The following is a 19,032-nucleotide window of genomic DNA, read 5'->3' on the forward strand; positions in this document are numbered from 1 at the left end:
GGAAAGATGCTTCATGCAAGTCTGAATAAAACGGATCTTTTGAAATGTCGGGATGCATACAGTTACCAGAAGGCTGCCTACTCAGCAGGCTGGAGTTGGTGCTTTCTAGAATGCAACGTCTTTCCAGAGAAACCCCTGTAACAAAAAAGGTGGTGAAGATTCCTATGCTGGTCCCGTTTCCTCAGTGATTCCCTAGCATTGTGGCATGTGGGGTGAACCACCAGTGGACTAGCTCCAGTTATTAAAGGAAGGCTGTTGGCCAGCATGGTGTAAAGAGGAAAAGGAATCTGGGAAATAAATTACTTCCATCTCAGCCAGAATAATTGTTTCACGTTTACTGAAATAAAATAAAAAAGAAATAGGAAAATTTTCCATTTTCTTAACAGCTAGCTCACCTCTGTGCTACCTATTTTCCTGAGAGAGAGAAAAAGAGGGCGATAAAAATCTGTGGCATCTTTACTCCCAGTGCTACCTCCAGTTGATCTGTAACATATCTGCTGTGTGCATCTTTAAAGCAACATTTGTCCTATTCTTTGTTTCCCATTCAACTGAGCGTCGTAAAGTATACAGAGGAACGTATGGGAAAAAAGGAGGAGGGAGATTCCCATCATGAAAATGTGATGTTGAAATCAGAGTATGATAAGCGTGGAATGAATTTGATAATATAAGTATTAGAATACATATTAAAAGAGTAAGTCACTATTCTAGTACCCTAGCATCTACATAATATTTAGAAATTCTAAATGGCTTACATTTGGATTATTTAGGAATTTGGACTTCTAGTGATTGGTTGACATCTTCTCTTTCAAAAATCTTCACTGTGGGGTTAAGACATGATTCGGCATTGAAATAAACTTCCTGATGCTTTAAACACAAGAGATCAGTTTGGGTTGTTTTTCCTATAGGTCTCAATGAGTAGTTATTCACCTAAGAACCATCTTACAACCTATAGCCAATCAAATAGAATTTGATTGATTGACTAACAGTCACATCTATTTAGTAATAAACACAATAATTATAATAAAATTAAGCAAAATTGAGTGCTTTCAACAGGTGAGGCATTTCATCTTTACAACAAGCTTATAAGATAGGTACCATTATTTTTTTTAAAGATTGTATTTATTTGACAGAGAGAGACACAGCAAGAGAGGGAACACAAGCAGGGGGAGTGGGAGAGGGAGAACCCCCCCCGATGTGGGGCTCGATCCCAGGACCTCGGGATCATGACCTGAGCTGAGAGCAGACGCTTAATGACTAAGCCACCCACGCACCCCAATAGGCACCATTGTTATAAAGATGAGAAACTGGGCTACAGAGAGCTTAAATGAACTGCCTGGGATCCATATATTATGGCCAAGCAGGGAAAAACCTCCCCTGGCCAGCCCCACTTACACTAGTGCTTTCTCCAAATATCACAGCTACATCTCAGCTTCATTCCCCTTATCACAGACAGATGGATAGACACTCCTTCTCGAGTTTAACAACTTCACAGAGCTTGATTCAAATACTGAATGTGTTGTTAGTTGCTTACAGCTGCTATTTCTCTAGCCGCACAGTAAGTCCAGGCAAACTCTTTTGAAGAGCTCATTAAAACTGCTAAAATAAAGTCTTAGAAGCAGGTGCATTCATTAGCTGAAATGCAGACGATTATGTTAATATCACATTCAGGTGACAAATTTAAAGCCATCAAAATCATGGAGGATAAAAGGATTTTCAAAGCTAAAGTTAACTTCTTCCTTTGTAGGGCTCTTTGCTCTGTTAAACATGTGACTGCCTTTGCAGTGGCCAACATGGGGACCTCCAGTGTTACCTCACAAAAATAAAGCCATGTTTGCAGTATCGTATTTCCTTTACAATTTCTTGGGTCTCTATTCAGGAAAAGAAAGGTAAGGAATTGCCTACAACCCTAGTGTTATTTTCTAACTAAGAATCTTGGCACCTTGTTTATAATCTATTGTCAGATTAGGCCCAAGAGTAGAGACACATTAAAGAAGATGGTTAAAAATACGTAGCCATTGATTCCAGGCATGGATCAGACGGACCAACAGCTCTCCCACTTTGCCTTCTCTTTTTTCCTCAAAGAGTACTGAGCATGAAATACATATATGATAATACGTATGTATTTAGGAGGCGATACATCACAATGTAAACGATAGTTACTCCAGGGTGATTTTTATTTTCTTTGTGTATTTTTATATTCTCAAATTTTCTACAATGAATATGTATTGTTGCATAAAGTTAAAAATAGTTTTTTTAAAAAAATGTATGGAGCAATTCAACACATTCAGTTGTTTCACCTATAAAATTGGGTTACTATTTAATCACCCAGTATAAGGGAGCTGGATGAGATGTTTCCCCAAAGTTCTTTCTTCTCAAATCTAGGATGTCTATGGAAACATTGATCCTTCCTTTCAGAAGAAAATATAAGGAAATACGGGCTAGGTATCCAGCCACTTATTAAAAAGAATTATAAACATGTTTAAAGATTTTTACATCATTCCTCACCACCTCAATCAAGTGGGCATACATCAAAGTGAATTCATCTGCCACTTGAATAGGGAAAGACTGAGCAACGTTTTAAGGACCGATTAACTTCATTTTTAATTTTCTTAGCTATATATTCTGGGAAGCCTTCGTAAGCTAATACTTGACACAATGTTTTTTTTCAAATGGTGTACTACAGTAACTGTATTACTGATTGTAAAATATAAATGATGAAGTTGCTATAGATCTGACCCCATCTACAGATAGAACATGTTAACCTAATGTGTGCGTGTGTGTGTGTGTGTGTGTTTGGCTAAATAGTTTGAAATCAACAAACCAAAAGCCTGCTGGTACAATGTAATAGTCCTATTTTTGCCTTCTGTCCTCCTCAGCTCTTCTTCTATCTATCCTTTGTACTTTCTTTTTTTCCTACACAATTCAAAAGACCATTGACCCCATTTTAAATGAAAAGCAATATAGAAAACAGGAAATATCTCCTTGGAATGGGAATGAGTAAGCACCCCATGCAGTACTTCTGCATACAGGAATGCATACAGGCCTCTTTCGTGGTCAAGAGTGGTTTAACAGATGCCCTGCTCCAATTTGCCGTTAAGTCTCATTCCTTAGGACCTAGAGTATGGGCAATTCCTTCCACTGCTGGACAGTTCCAGCTCTCCTAGGAATACTCTCCCACACACTCCATTTCCTCACAGAAGTTGCGTGTTCAAGGCAAAGTGAGGAGGGTAGCCAGAAAACACACCTATCCTGATATGGAGCATCACCACCATAAGATTAGAAGGTAAACTTCAGAGCACAGAATTTAAAGATAAAAGGGACTTGAGAGGTCACATTAGTCAAGTTTTCTTTTAATGTCTTTTTTTTTTCTTTAAGATTTTATTTATTTATTTGACAGAGAGAAACACAGCGAGAGAGGGAACACAGGCAGGGGGAGTGGGAGAGGGAGAAGCAGGCAAAAAAAAAAGTTATTCCTAATCGGCTACCCTTTAAAAAATCAACTATTTTTGAATTTCTGTTACTGATCCAGGACCTCCCCAGTCTCAAGTAAATATAACCCTTCAGAATCCACAAGAAATGTGAAGAGTCTGAACCATTTGGTTTAAAGACATTTTGGAATTTTTATTAGTCCATGGTGTCCATCACACCGTGAGAATCAGACCCTAAAAAGGAAAATTGTATAAAGAATTTGTAAGCCTTGATTCCACAGTATTTCCCAAGTCTCTCCCAAATCCATCCCCCTTTGTCACTCTGATACCTGTACAACAAAGGGAAATTTCTGAGATTATTTTATCCAGGGATCTTTCCAACTCTTACAAATACCATCTCCACTGAGCAGTGTGTTCCCAGGTTACCTAAATTATACATATGGCAGTATTCCTTTCAAAGGAAATTGAAGAGTTTAGCAGTATTATGAAACTAGATGTGACAACACAAAGAACAAAAATAACAAAAGAAAATCTCTTCAAGATAGTGTGCCCTGCGCAGTTTGATATCCTGCCTTTTCATATTGGCTCTATGGGAAATTCTTTCAAGATGAGTTTAAAATGAAAGTGGTATTTACCCAAAGAATTCAAAGGGATACATGCCCTCCCCGCCCCCTGTTTATAGCAGCATTATTTACAATAGCCAAGATATGGAAGCAGTCCAGTGTTCATCAAATGATGAATGGATAAAGAAGATGTGGCATATATATATACACATATACATACAATGGAATATTACTCAGCCATAAAAAGAATGAAATCTTGCCATTTGTAACAACGTGGATGGAGTTAGGGGGTACTATGCTAAGTGAAATAAGTCAGAGAAAGACAAACACCATATGATTTCATTCATGTGTGGAATTTAAGAAACAAACAAATGAGCAAAGGGAAAGGCGAGAGAGACAGAGAGAGAGAGAGAGAGAGAGAGAGAAATCAAGAAACAGACTCTTAACTATAGAGAACAAACTGAAGTTTACCAGAAGGGAGGTGAATGAGGGAATGGGTGAACTAGATGCTGGGGATTAAGGAAGGCACTTGTCATGATGAGCACCAGGTGATGCATGGATCTGTTGAATCGCTACATTGTACACCTGAAACTAATAAAAGACTATATGTTAACCAGCTGGAATTAAAATTAAAACTTTGAAAATAAATTAATTAAAATTTGGTCCTAGGGCGCCTGGGTGGCTCAGTTGGTTAAGCAACTGCCTTCGGCTCGGGTCATGATCCTGGAGTCCCGGAATCAAGTCCTGCATCAGGCTCCCTGCTCAGCGAGGAGCCTGCTTCTCCCTCTAACCTTCCCCCCTTTCATGTACTCTCTCTCTCTCTCATTCTCACTCTCTCAAAATAAATAAATAAATCTTAAAAAAATAAAATAAAATTTGGTCCTCAAAAATGAAAGTGGTATTGAGTTTGGGGAAACAAACTCAGAAAATCAATTAGCTAATAGGATAGAAGACTGTGAACTACAATTTTGGCTAAATAAATAGAATAGAGAGACTTAAAAAATGATTATTTTTATTTTAATCAATTGTAAAAAAAAAAACTATTGAAAAAAATTCAAACAACACAAAAGAATGTAAGGAAGAAAACAAAAAATACCCTCCCCACATTTCTCGCAGATCCAAATGGGTTATATTTACTTGAGACTAGGGGATCTTGGATCAGTAACAGAAATTAAAAAATAGTTGATTTTTTTAAAGGGTAGCAGATTAGGAATAACTTTTTTTTTTTTAACATTGTGGTGTAATGCTGTTTGTGTTCTATCTACCCATCTATCACCCATCCACCACCTAAAAATAACCATCACAGATTTTATGGGAATACCATTCCAGACATGGAAATAAGAGATATATTAGAATTTTAAAGAGATTTGCCCTCAGGCAGTGAAGGGTGGTCTTATTGATGATGGTCTAAAGAGACCCCAAACCTAACTTTTTATAATAATGAAAAGTGAAAAAAAGGAAGTGAAAGGAACGAAGAATCCTCGGTCCATAAGCAATTGTAAGATGAGTTCAATAGAAATTAGCAGATATTTTTGTCTACCTATCCATGATCTGACTCTTGATTCAGCTGCATCAAAACATATTACAATAAGATACATTTCCATAATGTTTTCCAGTTTACAAATCAACTTTCTACTGAGTCTCATGGTCATATAAAATATGCAGGGTTGATATTTAGCTGGTACATATTAGTTTGAACATTCCAGTTGTTTATGGCCAACTGTCCATTCTGCTTAATTGGACATCTACTTTGATTGGCCAGTGCCGGTGCTAGGTCAGTTATTGTATGTCACATCAAGATCTATTTTCACTGGTGATGCTCTTTTTCTGAGCATACTAAATTATTCCCCTGAGCCAAAATTTATTCTTTTAATTTTCTAGCATTTTATGTTTTTAAAAAATGTGTCACTTTTAATCTTATTCATCCATTAGTAAACTTACCCCCATAAGATTCCTTCTCTTGCAGAGGTGAACTAGTTTTTATTTAATTGTTTCTTTATGCAAAGTAGAGTTAAATTTCCCCTCCCCCACTTCTAAACATACCTCATTAAAGTCACTTTCAGAAAAAGACTTAACAGGGAATTTTCAAACCTGAAGGAAATTTTGCTCCTTTTATGTTGCAAAAATCGGAGACACAGTGGTCTCCATTATCTGTGTTAAACTCAGGGAACATTCATACTTGATTATCCAAAATGGCAGATTATCCCAGTTATTTCTATTTAAAATTTTAATGGTAGCTCTCTCTCCTACTTTCGTTTGACTAATGTTAATACAAAATTAGATGCCATTTCCTGACTTACTCACCAATTTACATTGAGAAGTTACAGGTCGAACAGGTGGAAGAAGAAAGCCAATATTTCCTTGGAAACCCACATAATCACAATTGAAGGTAATTGCTTCATCAAAAGTACAGATTTTCCATGCAATAATAGCTCTGTTTATCTTATAAACACTAGAACATTAGACCACCTGATCATTTTTCTGGGGAAAAAAAAAGTATAAACAAATTTAGAAAATTAAATCTTATTTTTCTATGGACATATTCTAATTTAAAGATACAGTTTCATTTTACTTGATCCTTAATTGAGAGTGTCACTTAACCATCCCCTTATTGTTGGTGTTTATGCATATCAAGCAACAGTTGCAAACCCATGCCTCTGCTACTTATTCTTACTTTTATGGTATATAAACAGCAGAACCCACATTCTATGTAAAGAAGTTAAGGCCACACTTCAAAATACTTCTTCCATACTCTGGTTTCTCTTTAGATTGTATAAATCTTTTGTTTTTCAATAAATACTTCGTCCTTCCCTAAATTCATTAGGTGGCTACCTCAGTTATTCGATGTTTGAAATGTCACACTTCCTTAACATTCACTAATTAGGCACATTAGAGAAAGGACCGATTTGAATTAGTGACAATTTTGAATGCTGTAATATTATTAAAAATTCATAGTTTGATCCCTTTATGGTACAATATGCCACTCAAGCAGTCTATAGTGAAGTATTTCCAAGAAGAAAGGCTACTGCCAAGACTGCTTTAAAGATAAGATTCTTCAATATCGTGCACCCTCAGCTTTAAGCAAATGAGTGTGGCAAGGTTATCTAAATGTGTTCAGTTCACATTCACTGAGCAGTTACTATATGCTCAGCATCATTCTAGAAAATTTTTGTCCTCTTGAGTTAACAATTCACTCTAAATTATCACTCATTTGCCTCGTGACACTTTATCTCATGCTTTAATACCTGTCTAAATGTACTCATTTATTCAAAAGATTCCTAACAGTTATAATGGGTTAGGCACAGGTACAAATTCAAAATGACTGGGATGAAGGTCATTTACCATGCGCACCAACACCAATCAATCAGTCAACCAACAAGCCCTTTGTTCTGGGTACTGTCACTAATTAAGGGTTTCTCAACCTTGGCACTGATGATATTTCAGACCAGGTAATTCTTCGTTGTGGGGGGCTGCCCTGTGCACTGTAGAATGTTGAGAAGGCATCCTTTGCTTCTTTCCATTAGATGCCAGTAGCACCCCTACTTCTAGTTCTGATCATCAGAAATGTCTCCAGATATTGCCAAATCTCCTTGAGGTGGGCTGGTGGAGGCAGAATTGCCCCTGAGAACCACTGAGAGTATGTACAACACATCTCCTTTACTAGAGTATAAAGACTTTGAAGGCAGAGACCCAATCTGATTCATCACCATATCAACCCCTCCCCACCAGCTAAATTTAGTTTCTGGCACAGGAATGCTTCTTGATGAATGTTCTGGAAAGAACAAAATATCTCTCGAGTAAGTACCTATACTATTGTCGGCCCTGCACAGAGCATTTTGTGAACCCAGAAGATGAGTCAGGTAACCAGAGTAAATTCTAACAAATTTTTACGATTTGAATAATCACTCCCTTTTCGGATCGCATATCCACTTGGCCAAAGGCCTACATTTGTATAGGGCTTTAATGTGTCTGAAGCATATTTCACATAATGGCATTTGATCTAGGTACAGGGATAGTCACTTTGTCCACTTCAGTTTATAATTTAAGCTTCCAAATCCCGGAGCCACATTCTCAGGCAGGAGTGGGAGGCATTTTGATATCAGTGGCATTGCTTTTGGTTATTAAAAGGAACTCTTAAGGTTGGTTTAATAGCGTTAAATTTAAAGTTCAGGATTCTCTTTTGCCATGTTAGAAGTAGAACATCCAAAAGGCTCTTCAGTGATCTAAGTGATTCTGGTTTACTCAGATTCCTGGAAATTGCCAGAGGGCTTCAAGGGAGGAGGGAAATAAAGAGTGAGGAAATTTTCCCTGTGGGCAATTGGGGAAAACAAAAATATTTTTGTGCTGTGGAGACTTCTCAGGAAAGGAGGGTTGGCCAGCAGACGCATCTGCGCAAGGGGAATTTCCACATTTGGGAAAACATGGTCATAATTAATGACTTAGGAAAGCCAAGAAAATGGATCATGTTGGGAAAATATGATTTTCAATGGCCAAGTTATTGTCAACTGATTGGGCCAGAAAATTGGATTGTTTTAGAAAGAGATTTTTATTTGTGAATATTTGCTTACAGATCCTTCCTTCTGTGGATCTATTACATACCCTGCCCTTGTCTGAGGAACAGGACTTCCATAGCCAGATCCACTCTCCCTGTCCCTCCCTCCCCTAAGGGAGTGTTTGCACTAGACTTCTGGCCTGGACATCCGGCCTTTCGCTTTGAACACGATGCTCTGGACCAGCCAGCGGGTCTATTAGCATCCATTAGAATAGCGATGATTATCCAGGATTCTTGGACAAGGGCGGAAGGATAACATTGCTTGATCCTAATGCGGCCATCGTTTACTGAGGACTCCATGTCCTAGGCCCTGTGCTGAGAACACTGAAAAACTCTCCTTACTTAGACACAGGGAAACTGAGGCTCAGGGAATTTAAGTAGTTTGCCTACAGTCATATAGCTTTTAACTACCAAGCTATCTATACCTCTCATCCTGTATATAAAGTCTACTCCCTAAATTGGAATGTTCTCACCTTGTATACAACCTCTCACTCACTTTCCTTCCTGCCTCCTATCTTGCCCAGATCACTCTGTTTAAACTACATCTGGTCTTGGGGTTGTGCTCAACAGAGATCTCCATGGTTACCCATCATTCTGAAGAGGAGAAATCTGGGCTAGCAGGCTCAGCACCATTCACATCTCTATTTACCTAGGGAATGATTATGTGGTCAGAATGTTCTTGCCCCATTTTTTGGTTTTCTCTTATCTCAGTGATCCATTTTATTAAAACAGGTACAATCATGCTACTTCTCTCACAATTTTCTCAATGTCAGAATGCAGCTTGATGAATTTCAACAAATTTGCCAAGGTAAAGGTCAAGTTTTTCAGAGAGGGAAATATAGCTAAGAAAAAAAAATCCCTCTCTTTGACCTGTAGATGTGGTATCCAGTAAAATATCTATAAAATGCCGACATTGTTCCGTGAAATGAAGAAACTGCAGATTAAATCATGGCTCCCTGAAGCAACAATTCCACACTGTAAATTTATCAGAGATGGCTTCTAAAGTTAGCCTTGTCCTGCCATTGCAACAAATATGAGAAAACAGACCTAACTAGGATTAAGTCTAATTATCCTGGATTGAACCTCAATGCATGTTATAATTAATTAAAAAATCATAGCATCTTGAAAATAATTTAACATATTTCTTTTCTGATTGAACTTAAATCATATTAATTAAATCTTACTAATATTTGTTTTCTAAGTGGTTCTAGGACATAGCCAGACATTATTACCTTTATTTAGAGATGTGAAAACCAAAGGGATATATTAGTTTTCTCCTGCTGTGCAGCAAATTACCACTAACTTAGGGGGTTAGAACTACATCTCATTTATTAGCTCACACTTCTGTAGTTCAGAGGTCTGGGTAGGTTTGGCTGGTTCTCTGTGTAGGATGCCACAAGGCAGAAATCAAGGTATTAGTCAGGCTAGACTCTTATCTCGAGGCTCTGGGGAAGAATCTGCTTCCAAGCTCATTCAGACTGCTGGCAGAACCCAGTTCCTTGTGACTAGAGCTCCGAAGTGCCTCTTTTCTTTCTGGCTGTCAGCCAGGAACCATTCTCTGTTCCTAGAGGCCACACACGTTCCTTCTCACATGGTCTTCTCTATCTTCAAAGCCAGCAATCACCCTCAAATCTTTCTCACATTCCAGAATCTCTTTGACCTCCTCTTCTGCTACCAACTGAGGAATCTATTCTTTTAAAGGGCTCACCTGATTGACCCAGGCCCCTCTGGATAATCCCTGTATCTTAAAGTAAACTGATGTAATTGCATCTGCAAAATCCCTTTACCACAGTATCTAGATTAGTGACTGAAGCAGCACCTAGATTAGTATTTGACTGAAGTTCAGGAAATAGGCTTCTTGGGGAGCTGTCTTTAGAATCCTGATAACCATAAGAAAATAGAACTACCCAGTTAACCTGAGATATGATCCGGAAATAGACTCCCAACAGTATTGAATCAAATAATTTAATTATTTATTTTATTCCCAGTTTTTGTTGTTGTTGTTGTTGTTTTTAAAGAAATATTTGTGTATGGCTTATTTTTTAATATATGTATTTTGGGGGTGCCCATCCCCACATTTTTTTACAGATGCGTGATCGGTAATGTTGCCAAGGCTATTTTGGGATCTGTTATGTTTCAGGGGCCTGTGAATGTTCAAGAGATAAGGTGTGGGTGGGAAGCTAGACATGGGTGTGAGGGGGTGGGGGCGATGGCAGGTGAAGACAGGCGAGAGGCTGCAATTGTGTGAAGTCGGAGGAACAGTTTATTCTTGTTTATAATATATTCACAGAAGACCTTGGAGGGGGGGGAATCCTTTTGCTATTTCCTATTGGTAAGTCCAGGGATTCTTTGCATGTAATTTATGAGCAGTATTCGGGGATACTTATGTTTCTAAACATAAGGGCATTTTTGGAGTATGCTGGGTCACCATCACCAGAATGCTGTGTCTCCAGTGTGGAAATGAACTTCTCAAAGCTTCTGTTGCACAATTTCAATGTGCCAATGCCTGCCAGATGCACAGGATGTCTGGGATGCAGGCTGAGCCCGTGGGCCTGGCGAGCTGCTGATCCAGAAGTCTGGGCCTTCAGAGGGTCACCTCAGGATTGAGAAGTTGTGGGAAGGACTTAAAGGCTCCTGGAGACAGATGAATGAAGGCTGCATATTCTCCAATTTTAACATTTTACCTGAAGGACAGCCTGATGAAAAGGTCTGGTTTTCTGGTGAAGGGAGTGCAAATGGTTTTAGCCTTTAGGAAGAACATACACAGAAATGTGAAAACCTCACAAAAAGGCAGAAAATTTCAGATGCTAAGTATTTCTCTCTTCTTCCAAGGACATTTTGGTATTCCCCTTCTTGAAATCCTGGCCAAAAAAAAAAAAAAAATGGAGGAAAGGAGGACATTGCCCAAAAGTTTCTTTTAAATTGTCCCAGAACTTCAGAAAATGGTGAGAAAACGTAGTCATATCATGAGGGCCAAAGGAGAGGAGTCAGTAGCGAAGACAGTCAATAATTGCACTGATAGAGCACAAAGACTAAGAGTGTGTGTGGCGTGTTTAGATTTGGAAAGTAGGACACAGCAGGAAAGAGGCTGCGTGGAAGAAATTAGTATTGCTTGTTAATTGTGATGTCTTTAAAACATAACACATCTTATATCCTTTAACTAACAAAGTTATTTTGCTCTATGAAGGACAACTCCAAGGATGCTGATAATAGGTTACAGATGTTCTTTTATTGCTAAAGTTTCTGCTTAAGAAAAATCTTTCCTCTCGTGTACTCATTCCCTCAGAAGTCTTTGAGGAGAACCTGCCACGTGCCTTGATCTAGGTGCTAGGAATACAGCCGTGAACACAAGGCACAAGGTCTCTGTTGTCAAGGAGCTTCTAATTCTAGTGTGGAGGAGTTGGAAAACAAATAGTTACATTTCATAACATGATACCTAAAGAGGTAAACAAGATAATGTTACACAGTGATAGGTGCAACACAGAGAAATAAAATAAAAGGAAGTGTTGGATGACCAACCAGGTTGCCATTTTAGATTGGGTGGCCAGCGAAGAGCTCTCTAAAGAGAGGACATCTGAACAGTGATCTAAATGACAAAGAGGAGCTGGTCATGAAAAGATCAGAATGCATAGCACTTTAGGTGGAAAAAAGAGGTGGTCTGAAGGTCCCCAAGATGGTAACAAGGTGACTGAGGAAGAGAAAGAAGCCTGCATGGCTGGAAGTCTGGGACAAACAGAAAAGTGGAACAGGATGAAGTTGGACAGGTGGACAGAACCTAGATCTTTTAGGCACGGAAGGTCATAGTAAGGAATTTGGATTTTAGGTGAGATGGGAAGCCAACGGGAGGTTTTAAGCAAGGAAGTGATTTTTTTCTGTTTCTTTAGGAGGCAATTGCAGTAATTCAGGTAAACAATGGTGACTTGAATGAGGATAGCAATGGCAAAGACAGGGAGAATAGAGTGGATTAGGGGTATACACGGGAGGTAGAGTCCACAGAACTTTCTGGTGGTTTATTATGGCAGACATAAGAGAAAGAAAGAGATTAAAATTCTCTCCTCTACTGGGCACTGGGCAGATGGTGATGCTCTTTAGTGAAACAGATAGGCTGGGAATAAGAAGTATAGCAGACCGTGTCAATTCCCTTTCCAACAGCTGTTCTTCTCTTCCTCCTTGCTAACAGAGCCCTGACTTGGTGGAGGGTGACAGTATGTCCAGCTCCAAGTGATGAATCATGATTGGTATAATTCAATCATAATAATCCCATTCTCTTTTGCTCCTCTGCAGCCAGGAGTGATTCATTTCTGGCTAATGAGACCTAAGTGAAAGCCTTCTGTGGATAGATATGACTATCTTGAGCACCATCACAATGCCTGGAGTCACAGCAGCCATCTTGTGACCACAAAACAAAGTCATGATGATTAAAAGCCAACATGTTAAGGATGGTGACATAGAAAAAAAGAGGAATACTATCAATGGGTCCTTGATGGTATAGTTGAGCAGCTGAACCAACACCAGAAATAATCTACTGCCAGACATCTTGCTTATGAGAAAAGTAAAACTCTATTTAAGCCTCTTGGTGTTTGATACAAGAAGGTTAAGGGAAAGAATCAAGAGTTCTCTTTTGGCCATGTTCAGTTTGAGATGCCTATTAGATATCCAGGGGGAAGTGACAATCTAAATTTTTCACTTCCACAATGGAAAAAACATTTCTAGATATTTTTTTATCTTTTCATATTACTATGATACAAGAAAATGTGAAAAAAAGTATAAAAGTGAATGAAGGTACAACGAAGACAAGTGAATGAAGGTGCAATGGCCCAAATCAGAAGCTATCAGTATATAAATAAAACCAACTCCCCTAGTATTGGTAGGTTAGCAAGGTTGAAGTTGTTAAAACAGAAAGTCTGGGGCAATGAAGGAAGCTTAGTCTGAAGACCAGTTAGGTCCCTGCATTTCCAAGTACTTTCCATCACCTTGGGAGGGAAACATCCTAGACTAGAGAACTATTTCTATTAAGATAGCTTCTTACCTATATATCACAGTGTTTGTGTATTGCTTTATTTCCTCTTCTGACATATAACAAATAACCTAATGAAAATTCCCCCACTAACTTACCCAGGGAACCTAAAGTAGGCCAAATTGAGCTCTTAGCACAGTTCTGGTTGCTGATAAAAATCAGCATCTACAAACGCAATTGCACCTATTTCCATTAGAGCTATCACCCAAAACTAGATCACCACTTTTGTAGATTAAAAGTTTGCCAACCCACATATTTTTTTCCTTAAGCACTTCATCATGTGCTGGATGGTTTAGACTCCATCTATAGAAAGAAGAGTAAATTTCTTTTGCCAGTGGCCCATCAGAAACAGCTATCGATTTTGTGTGTGTGGACAAGTAATGAGTCTGCAAAATTGACTTCTCGGGGTAAATATCTTCTATTCTGTCCATACTGTGAAGTCCATGTTCTCCTGAGGTTAATTGGCTCATGATATTCTGTATTCATGTTCCCTGGTTCGTCACTATGCTCGGGATTTTTGTCCCTACACCTTGCACTTTGTTTTCCCATAATTTATTACAACCAACATTTTTCTAACAGTTTTGGGTCTGCATTAATTTTTAAGTCCCTGGAGGAACATTACGTTCCCAAACATTATGTTCTGCACTCTCATGCTCATACCACGTCGTGCAGTGCCAGACACCTCCTGGGATCTCAAAAAAAAAAAGAAAAAAAAAGTTGTTTCTTTTTAAAAGATAGGCGATTACTATGGGATGCCCATAAAATATCTTTCTCAGTTGAGTTACTCTCACTGTTTATATAGCCCCAGCGGCTTAGGTAAAAAAAACATTGGTTAACAGAAAGAACCTAAGTCCTTTGGAAAGCTTTGTTAGTCTCTCTTCATCACTGTAAAAGCAGAGATGAATATCGACTGGTCTTACAGAAGTGTTGGGGAAAAAATGATGAAAAGCGTTAGGAATGAGAAGGCCTTTCATTAAAAATATGAAATGTTAGGGAGATGATAGTGTCATTCCTACCAAGCAGGCTTCAGCTCAAGTGGAGCTCACTCCACTGATAGATGCTATTCATCAATATCACAAAGAATGGCTGTCCCGCAGGATCCCCTTCTGCTGGTGGGATCTGCTGCAGACAGTTGGAACTTCTTTTCAAATATTCAAAAGATCTGCTATACCCACAATATTTCCTCTTCTCTCAGCTTCTCAGCTCTATCTAGAACACTTCAATGTCTTTCTACATTGCAAATTTGAACCTCCCTCTGAATTCTTCTAAGGTTGTTTGAAGCAGAGGAATAGGACCATGGACAGAGGTATAGCCTACCAATCACTGGCGCAGCAGGAAAGCGAACTCTTCCTGCCAAGAATCCCTGGGAGAAGGGTCTTTAAATGAATAAACTCTCCTTTATTCAGGAGTCACTTTCTCCTTTTCTAATTTCCCTGTGGAATGGCACGGTTTCTTCTGGAAACACTGACCTCTTCCACCAACTCCATGCTCCTGAAACACAAACAGAATACTCATTCTAGCAGATGCAGCTCTTAAAATATTTTTAAAATATTTTCATCATAAATATTTCAAACAGACAGAAAAATATAGAAAATAGTTTAACAAACATCTATGTATAAAATACTCAACAAATCCTAATGTCTGATTTATTGCTTTTGGGTTTTTTGTTTGTTTGTTGTAAAAATTCTTACAAGCAGAATTGAAACCATTGTCTACTTCTGATCTCATTCATTTCTCTATTTTTCCTACTTTCCTCTTTTCCCAAAAGTAATCACTATCTTGAAGTTCCCATAAATCATTACCAATGCATGTTTTTATACTTTTATATTATATGTACATATTCATAAATAATATATAGTATCGCTCTGTGTTTGTAAACTGTAAAGGAATACTATATCACGCTGTACATAACATTCTGCAATACTTTTTTAGTCATCATTACTTTTTAGGTTTATTCATGTTGCAACCTGAAGAACTAATTCATTAATTACACCTGTTATATATTATGCCCTTGTTTGAAATACCCAAGTTTCTTATCCATTTTCCTGCATTATGGATGTATGTGTTGCTTTGAGTTCGTGATTGTTTGCTATTTAAACAATACTGCAATTAACATTTGAATACCTGTCTCCTGGTGCACACCATGTGAGAGTTTTTCTAGCCCAGAAGTTCTTAACCCTGGTATTATTGACATTTTGGACTATATAACTCTTTGTTGCGGGGTAAGATATTTAGCAGCACCCCTCACCTCTACCCGGAAGGTATCAGTACCAGCCCCAATACACAGTGTTATGACCATAAATGTCTTCTAATTTACGAAAACATCGTCAAATGTTTTCTAGGGGGCAAAATCACCTCTGGTTGAAAACCACTAATCTAGGCAAGAGAGCAACTGCTGGATGTTAGGATTTAAATAAGTATATATCACCATTTTGCTTTCTAAGAGTCCTATTTCTCCACATCTTGCTAATTTTTGGTATTTTCAAATTTTAAAATGTTAGCATATTTATAGCTATGAAATGGTAACTTTTTATTATTTTATTTTGTTTTCCCGTCATTTCTAGTAAGATCGAACATCTTCTTGTATGTGTATTAGCCATTAGGGTTTCTATTCTGAGAACTGCCTGTTCATATCCTTTGTCAAATTTTCCTTCTAGTTGTTTCTTTTTCTTATTGCTTTGCAGGAGTCCTTCATAATTTTTTAACACAAATACCTTGGTTGTTGTATGTCTGGAAAAATATCTTTTCTCAGTCTAAGCTTGTCTTTTCACTTTGTTGATGATGTATTTTTATTTTAAACTAGTAAAATTATTCATCTTTTCCTTGACATTTTATTCTTTTGTGCTGTATTTAATAAATTCTTCTTATCCCAAGGGTGTAAAGACAATCTCTTATATGTTTCCTATAGGTATAAAATTTGACTATTCACATTTAGGTCTTTAAATCAACTTAAAATCTTGTGATATGAAATAGGAAATACATATATAAGTATTCAAACACACATTTATTAACACTCATCTTTTCTCTCCAGGTTTGTTATGCTAGCTCTGGTTTTAAATTTTGATTGATTTTTTTTTTTTTTTTTTTTTGGTAAGGCAACCCCCCTGACTTATTCTTTTTAAAATTGCCTTGGGTATTGTGGTTGATTATCTGTCCAAAGTATATTGTCTCTTTCTCCTTTCTAACTGAACCTAAATTGTTTTCAGGTGTCCATGAACCCCATCCCACTGTGCTTAGTTTAAGCCCATTATAGTAATTAACATTCCATTGGGACTGGTTTGACCATAGGCATGTGTGTTGCATCTCTTGCCAATGAAACCTATGTGAAATTGTGTTAGGGTGGAGATGGGATAGGATAGGTAAGTTTTCTTCTCATTTAAAAAGGTACAAAAGAAGAAGACTTGCCCTTCCTATCTTTGGACAGAGTTGGAGGAAAACATGATGGCCGGGGCAGTGGCAACCATCTTGCCACCTTGAGAGGACAAGCTGGAGCCCAGCACACTGAGAACGGCGAGGCAGAGAGATGAAAACGTCCCACGTCTCAGTGATGTCATTGTGCTGCTGAATTAACCAATCTTGAAGCCACCTACCACTGGACATCCTGTGATGTGAAATAATAAACCTGTTATTGTTTAAGCCACTTTAAGTTGTATATTCTTTCACTTGCAGCCAAAGACATTCCCACCTACTATAATTAGTTTTGACCCTTTACTGTTCTACATGAATTAAGTGATCATTGTTCCATGTTACATAATCAGGATTTTAAGAACTGGGTTTGCACTGAAATTAAACATTAACTTTAGAAGAAATGACATCTTCATTCGTTTTAATGAATATTCTAATTCATGAATATGGTATAGGTCTCCACTTACTCAATCTTAATTTGTTCCATAAAAATATTTTATACATAAAATCAACATTTTATTTAGATAAAAGTCCACATTTGTGTTTATTTATTCCTAGACACTTCATCACTTATTGCTGTGAAAAATGGTGTCTTTTGTTTGCTTTTAAATATTGTATGTGATAAATACTGAGATACAGGAGTGTAATTGAGTTTTGTTTGTTGATCTTATACCCTGCAGCCTTGCTGAGTTGTCTTTTTAGTTCCAATATTTTTTCAGTATAGTCTGTTTGATTTTCTTTACAGATAATCATATTACCCAGTTAAGGAGAGCTTTTCTTTTCCCTTACTATGATAATAGAGATGCCATAAATTCAGTCATGGAGGCCAACTTCCTGTCATGTGTCCTTCCTTGCTTTCCTGCTTGATCATTCCCTCATGTAAGGCCCATCTTGAGGCAGTGGTGACCTTTTTTTAGCCTCTTTAGCCAGCCACTTTGTGTGTAGGAGGGTGGGGGTTCTTAGTCTAGCCCCTGTTTTGAAACTACTCGTTTCAAACAGTGAACCTGGTTCTGGTTCCGGTTCCCACCTATTTCCCTCACTTTTAATCTCCCTAACCCTGCAGAGGTCCCATTCCAGCATCCTCTGCCTCAGACCTGGACCCCAAAAGGCCCACGTCTTCAGTCTCATTCTGCTTTGCATTCCTGGTTCCTAGAAGACTACATTTTGGTCCAGCTGTTTCTTTTCATCTTTCTCTTTTATATATATATTTTTAAAGATTTTATTTATTTGACAGAGACAGAGCTAGCGAGAGCAGGAACACAAGCAGGGGGAGTGGGAGAGGGAGAAGCAGGCTTCCTGCCGAGCAGGGAGCCGATGTGGGACTCCATCCCAGGACCCTGGGATCATGACCTGAGCCTAAGGCAGATGCTTAAGGACTGAGCCACGCAGGCGCCCCTCTCTTTTATATTTTAAAGACCATTGCTTTGTGTTTGGAGCTGAGCAAGTCCCTCAAAGGTTCGTGTACAACAAGTTTCCTTGACCTGAAATCACAATTCCAAATGTCTATTTTGTAAGGAATTACAGAACTAGCTTCTACCCCTGCTGATAGCACACACAATAATTATCATCAAATATAATACTACTCGGAATTTTCACAATGTCCTTTGGCTCCTCACACTTTGTGAATGCTATAATGTCTGTGTTTGTTAACTGAGTGTGGGAAACAGAGGTAAATAAATAGTATTTTCAACACCTGAGAAAACTGAGGCTGCTTGCTCAATTGTGGCCAAGAATAACCAGACAGAATTCCAAGACTGTGAGTTCCTCCAAAGTAGGGCTGTGCCTTGTCCATCCTGTACCTCATACAGAATGACCTTCACATGAAAGGGTTTTTTTTTTTAAAGATTTTATTTACTTATTTGAGAGAGAGAGAGAATGAGAGACAGAGCATGACAGTGGGGAGGGTCAGAGGAAGAAGCAGACTCCCCGCTGAGCAGGGAGCCTGATGTGGGACTTGATCCTGGGACTGACTCCAGGATCATGACCTAAGCCGAAGGCAGTCACTTAACCAACTGAGCCACCCAGGCATCCCAAATGAAAGTTTTTGAGCTGAGCAAACCAAACCCT

At 38.3% G+C, this 19,032-nt stretch overlaps 1 protein-coding gene across 1 annotated transcript in view; it reads left to right on the top strand.

The window, feature by feature from the left end:
• Positions 1–17,200, top strand: part of LOC112810950 (uncharacterized) — a 79,668-nt gene extending 62,468 nt beyond the window's left edge. The window contains exon 6 of the mRNA XM_073898555.1: positions 16,945–17,200. Within this exon, the coding sequence (XP_073754656.1) occupies positions 16,945–17,087 (143 nt within the window). The 3' untranslated portion in view covers positions 17,088–17,200. The remainder of the gene's footprint in view (positions 1–16,944) is intronic.
• Positions 17,201–19,032: the final 1,832 nt, after the last annotated feature.

The sequence above is a fragment of the Callorhinus ursinus genome, unplaced genomic scaffold, assembly GCF_003265705.2.
Source record: "Callorhinus ursinus isolate GAN/ISIS: 27379988/994484 unplaced genomic scaffold, GSC_fseal_2.0 scaffold12, whole genome shotgun sequence".
Taxonomy (NCBI): domain Eukaryota; kingdom Metazoa; phylum Chordata; class Mammalia; order Carnivora; family Otariidae; genus Callorhinus; species Callorhinus ursinus.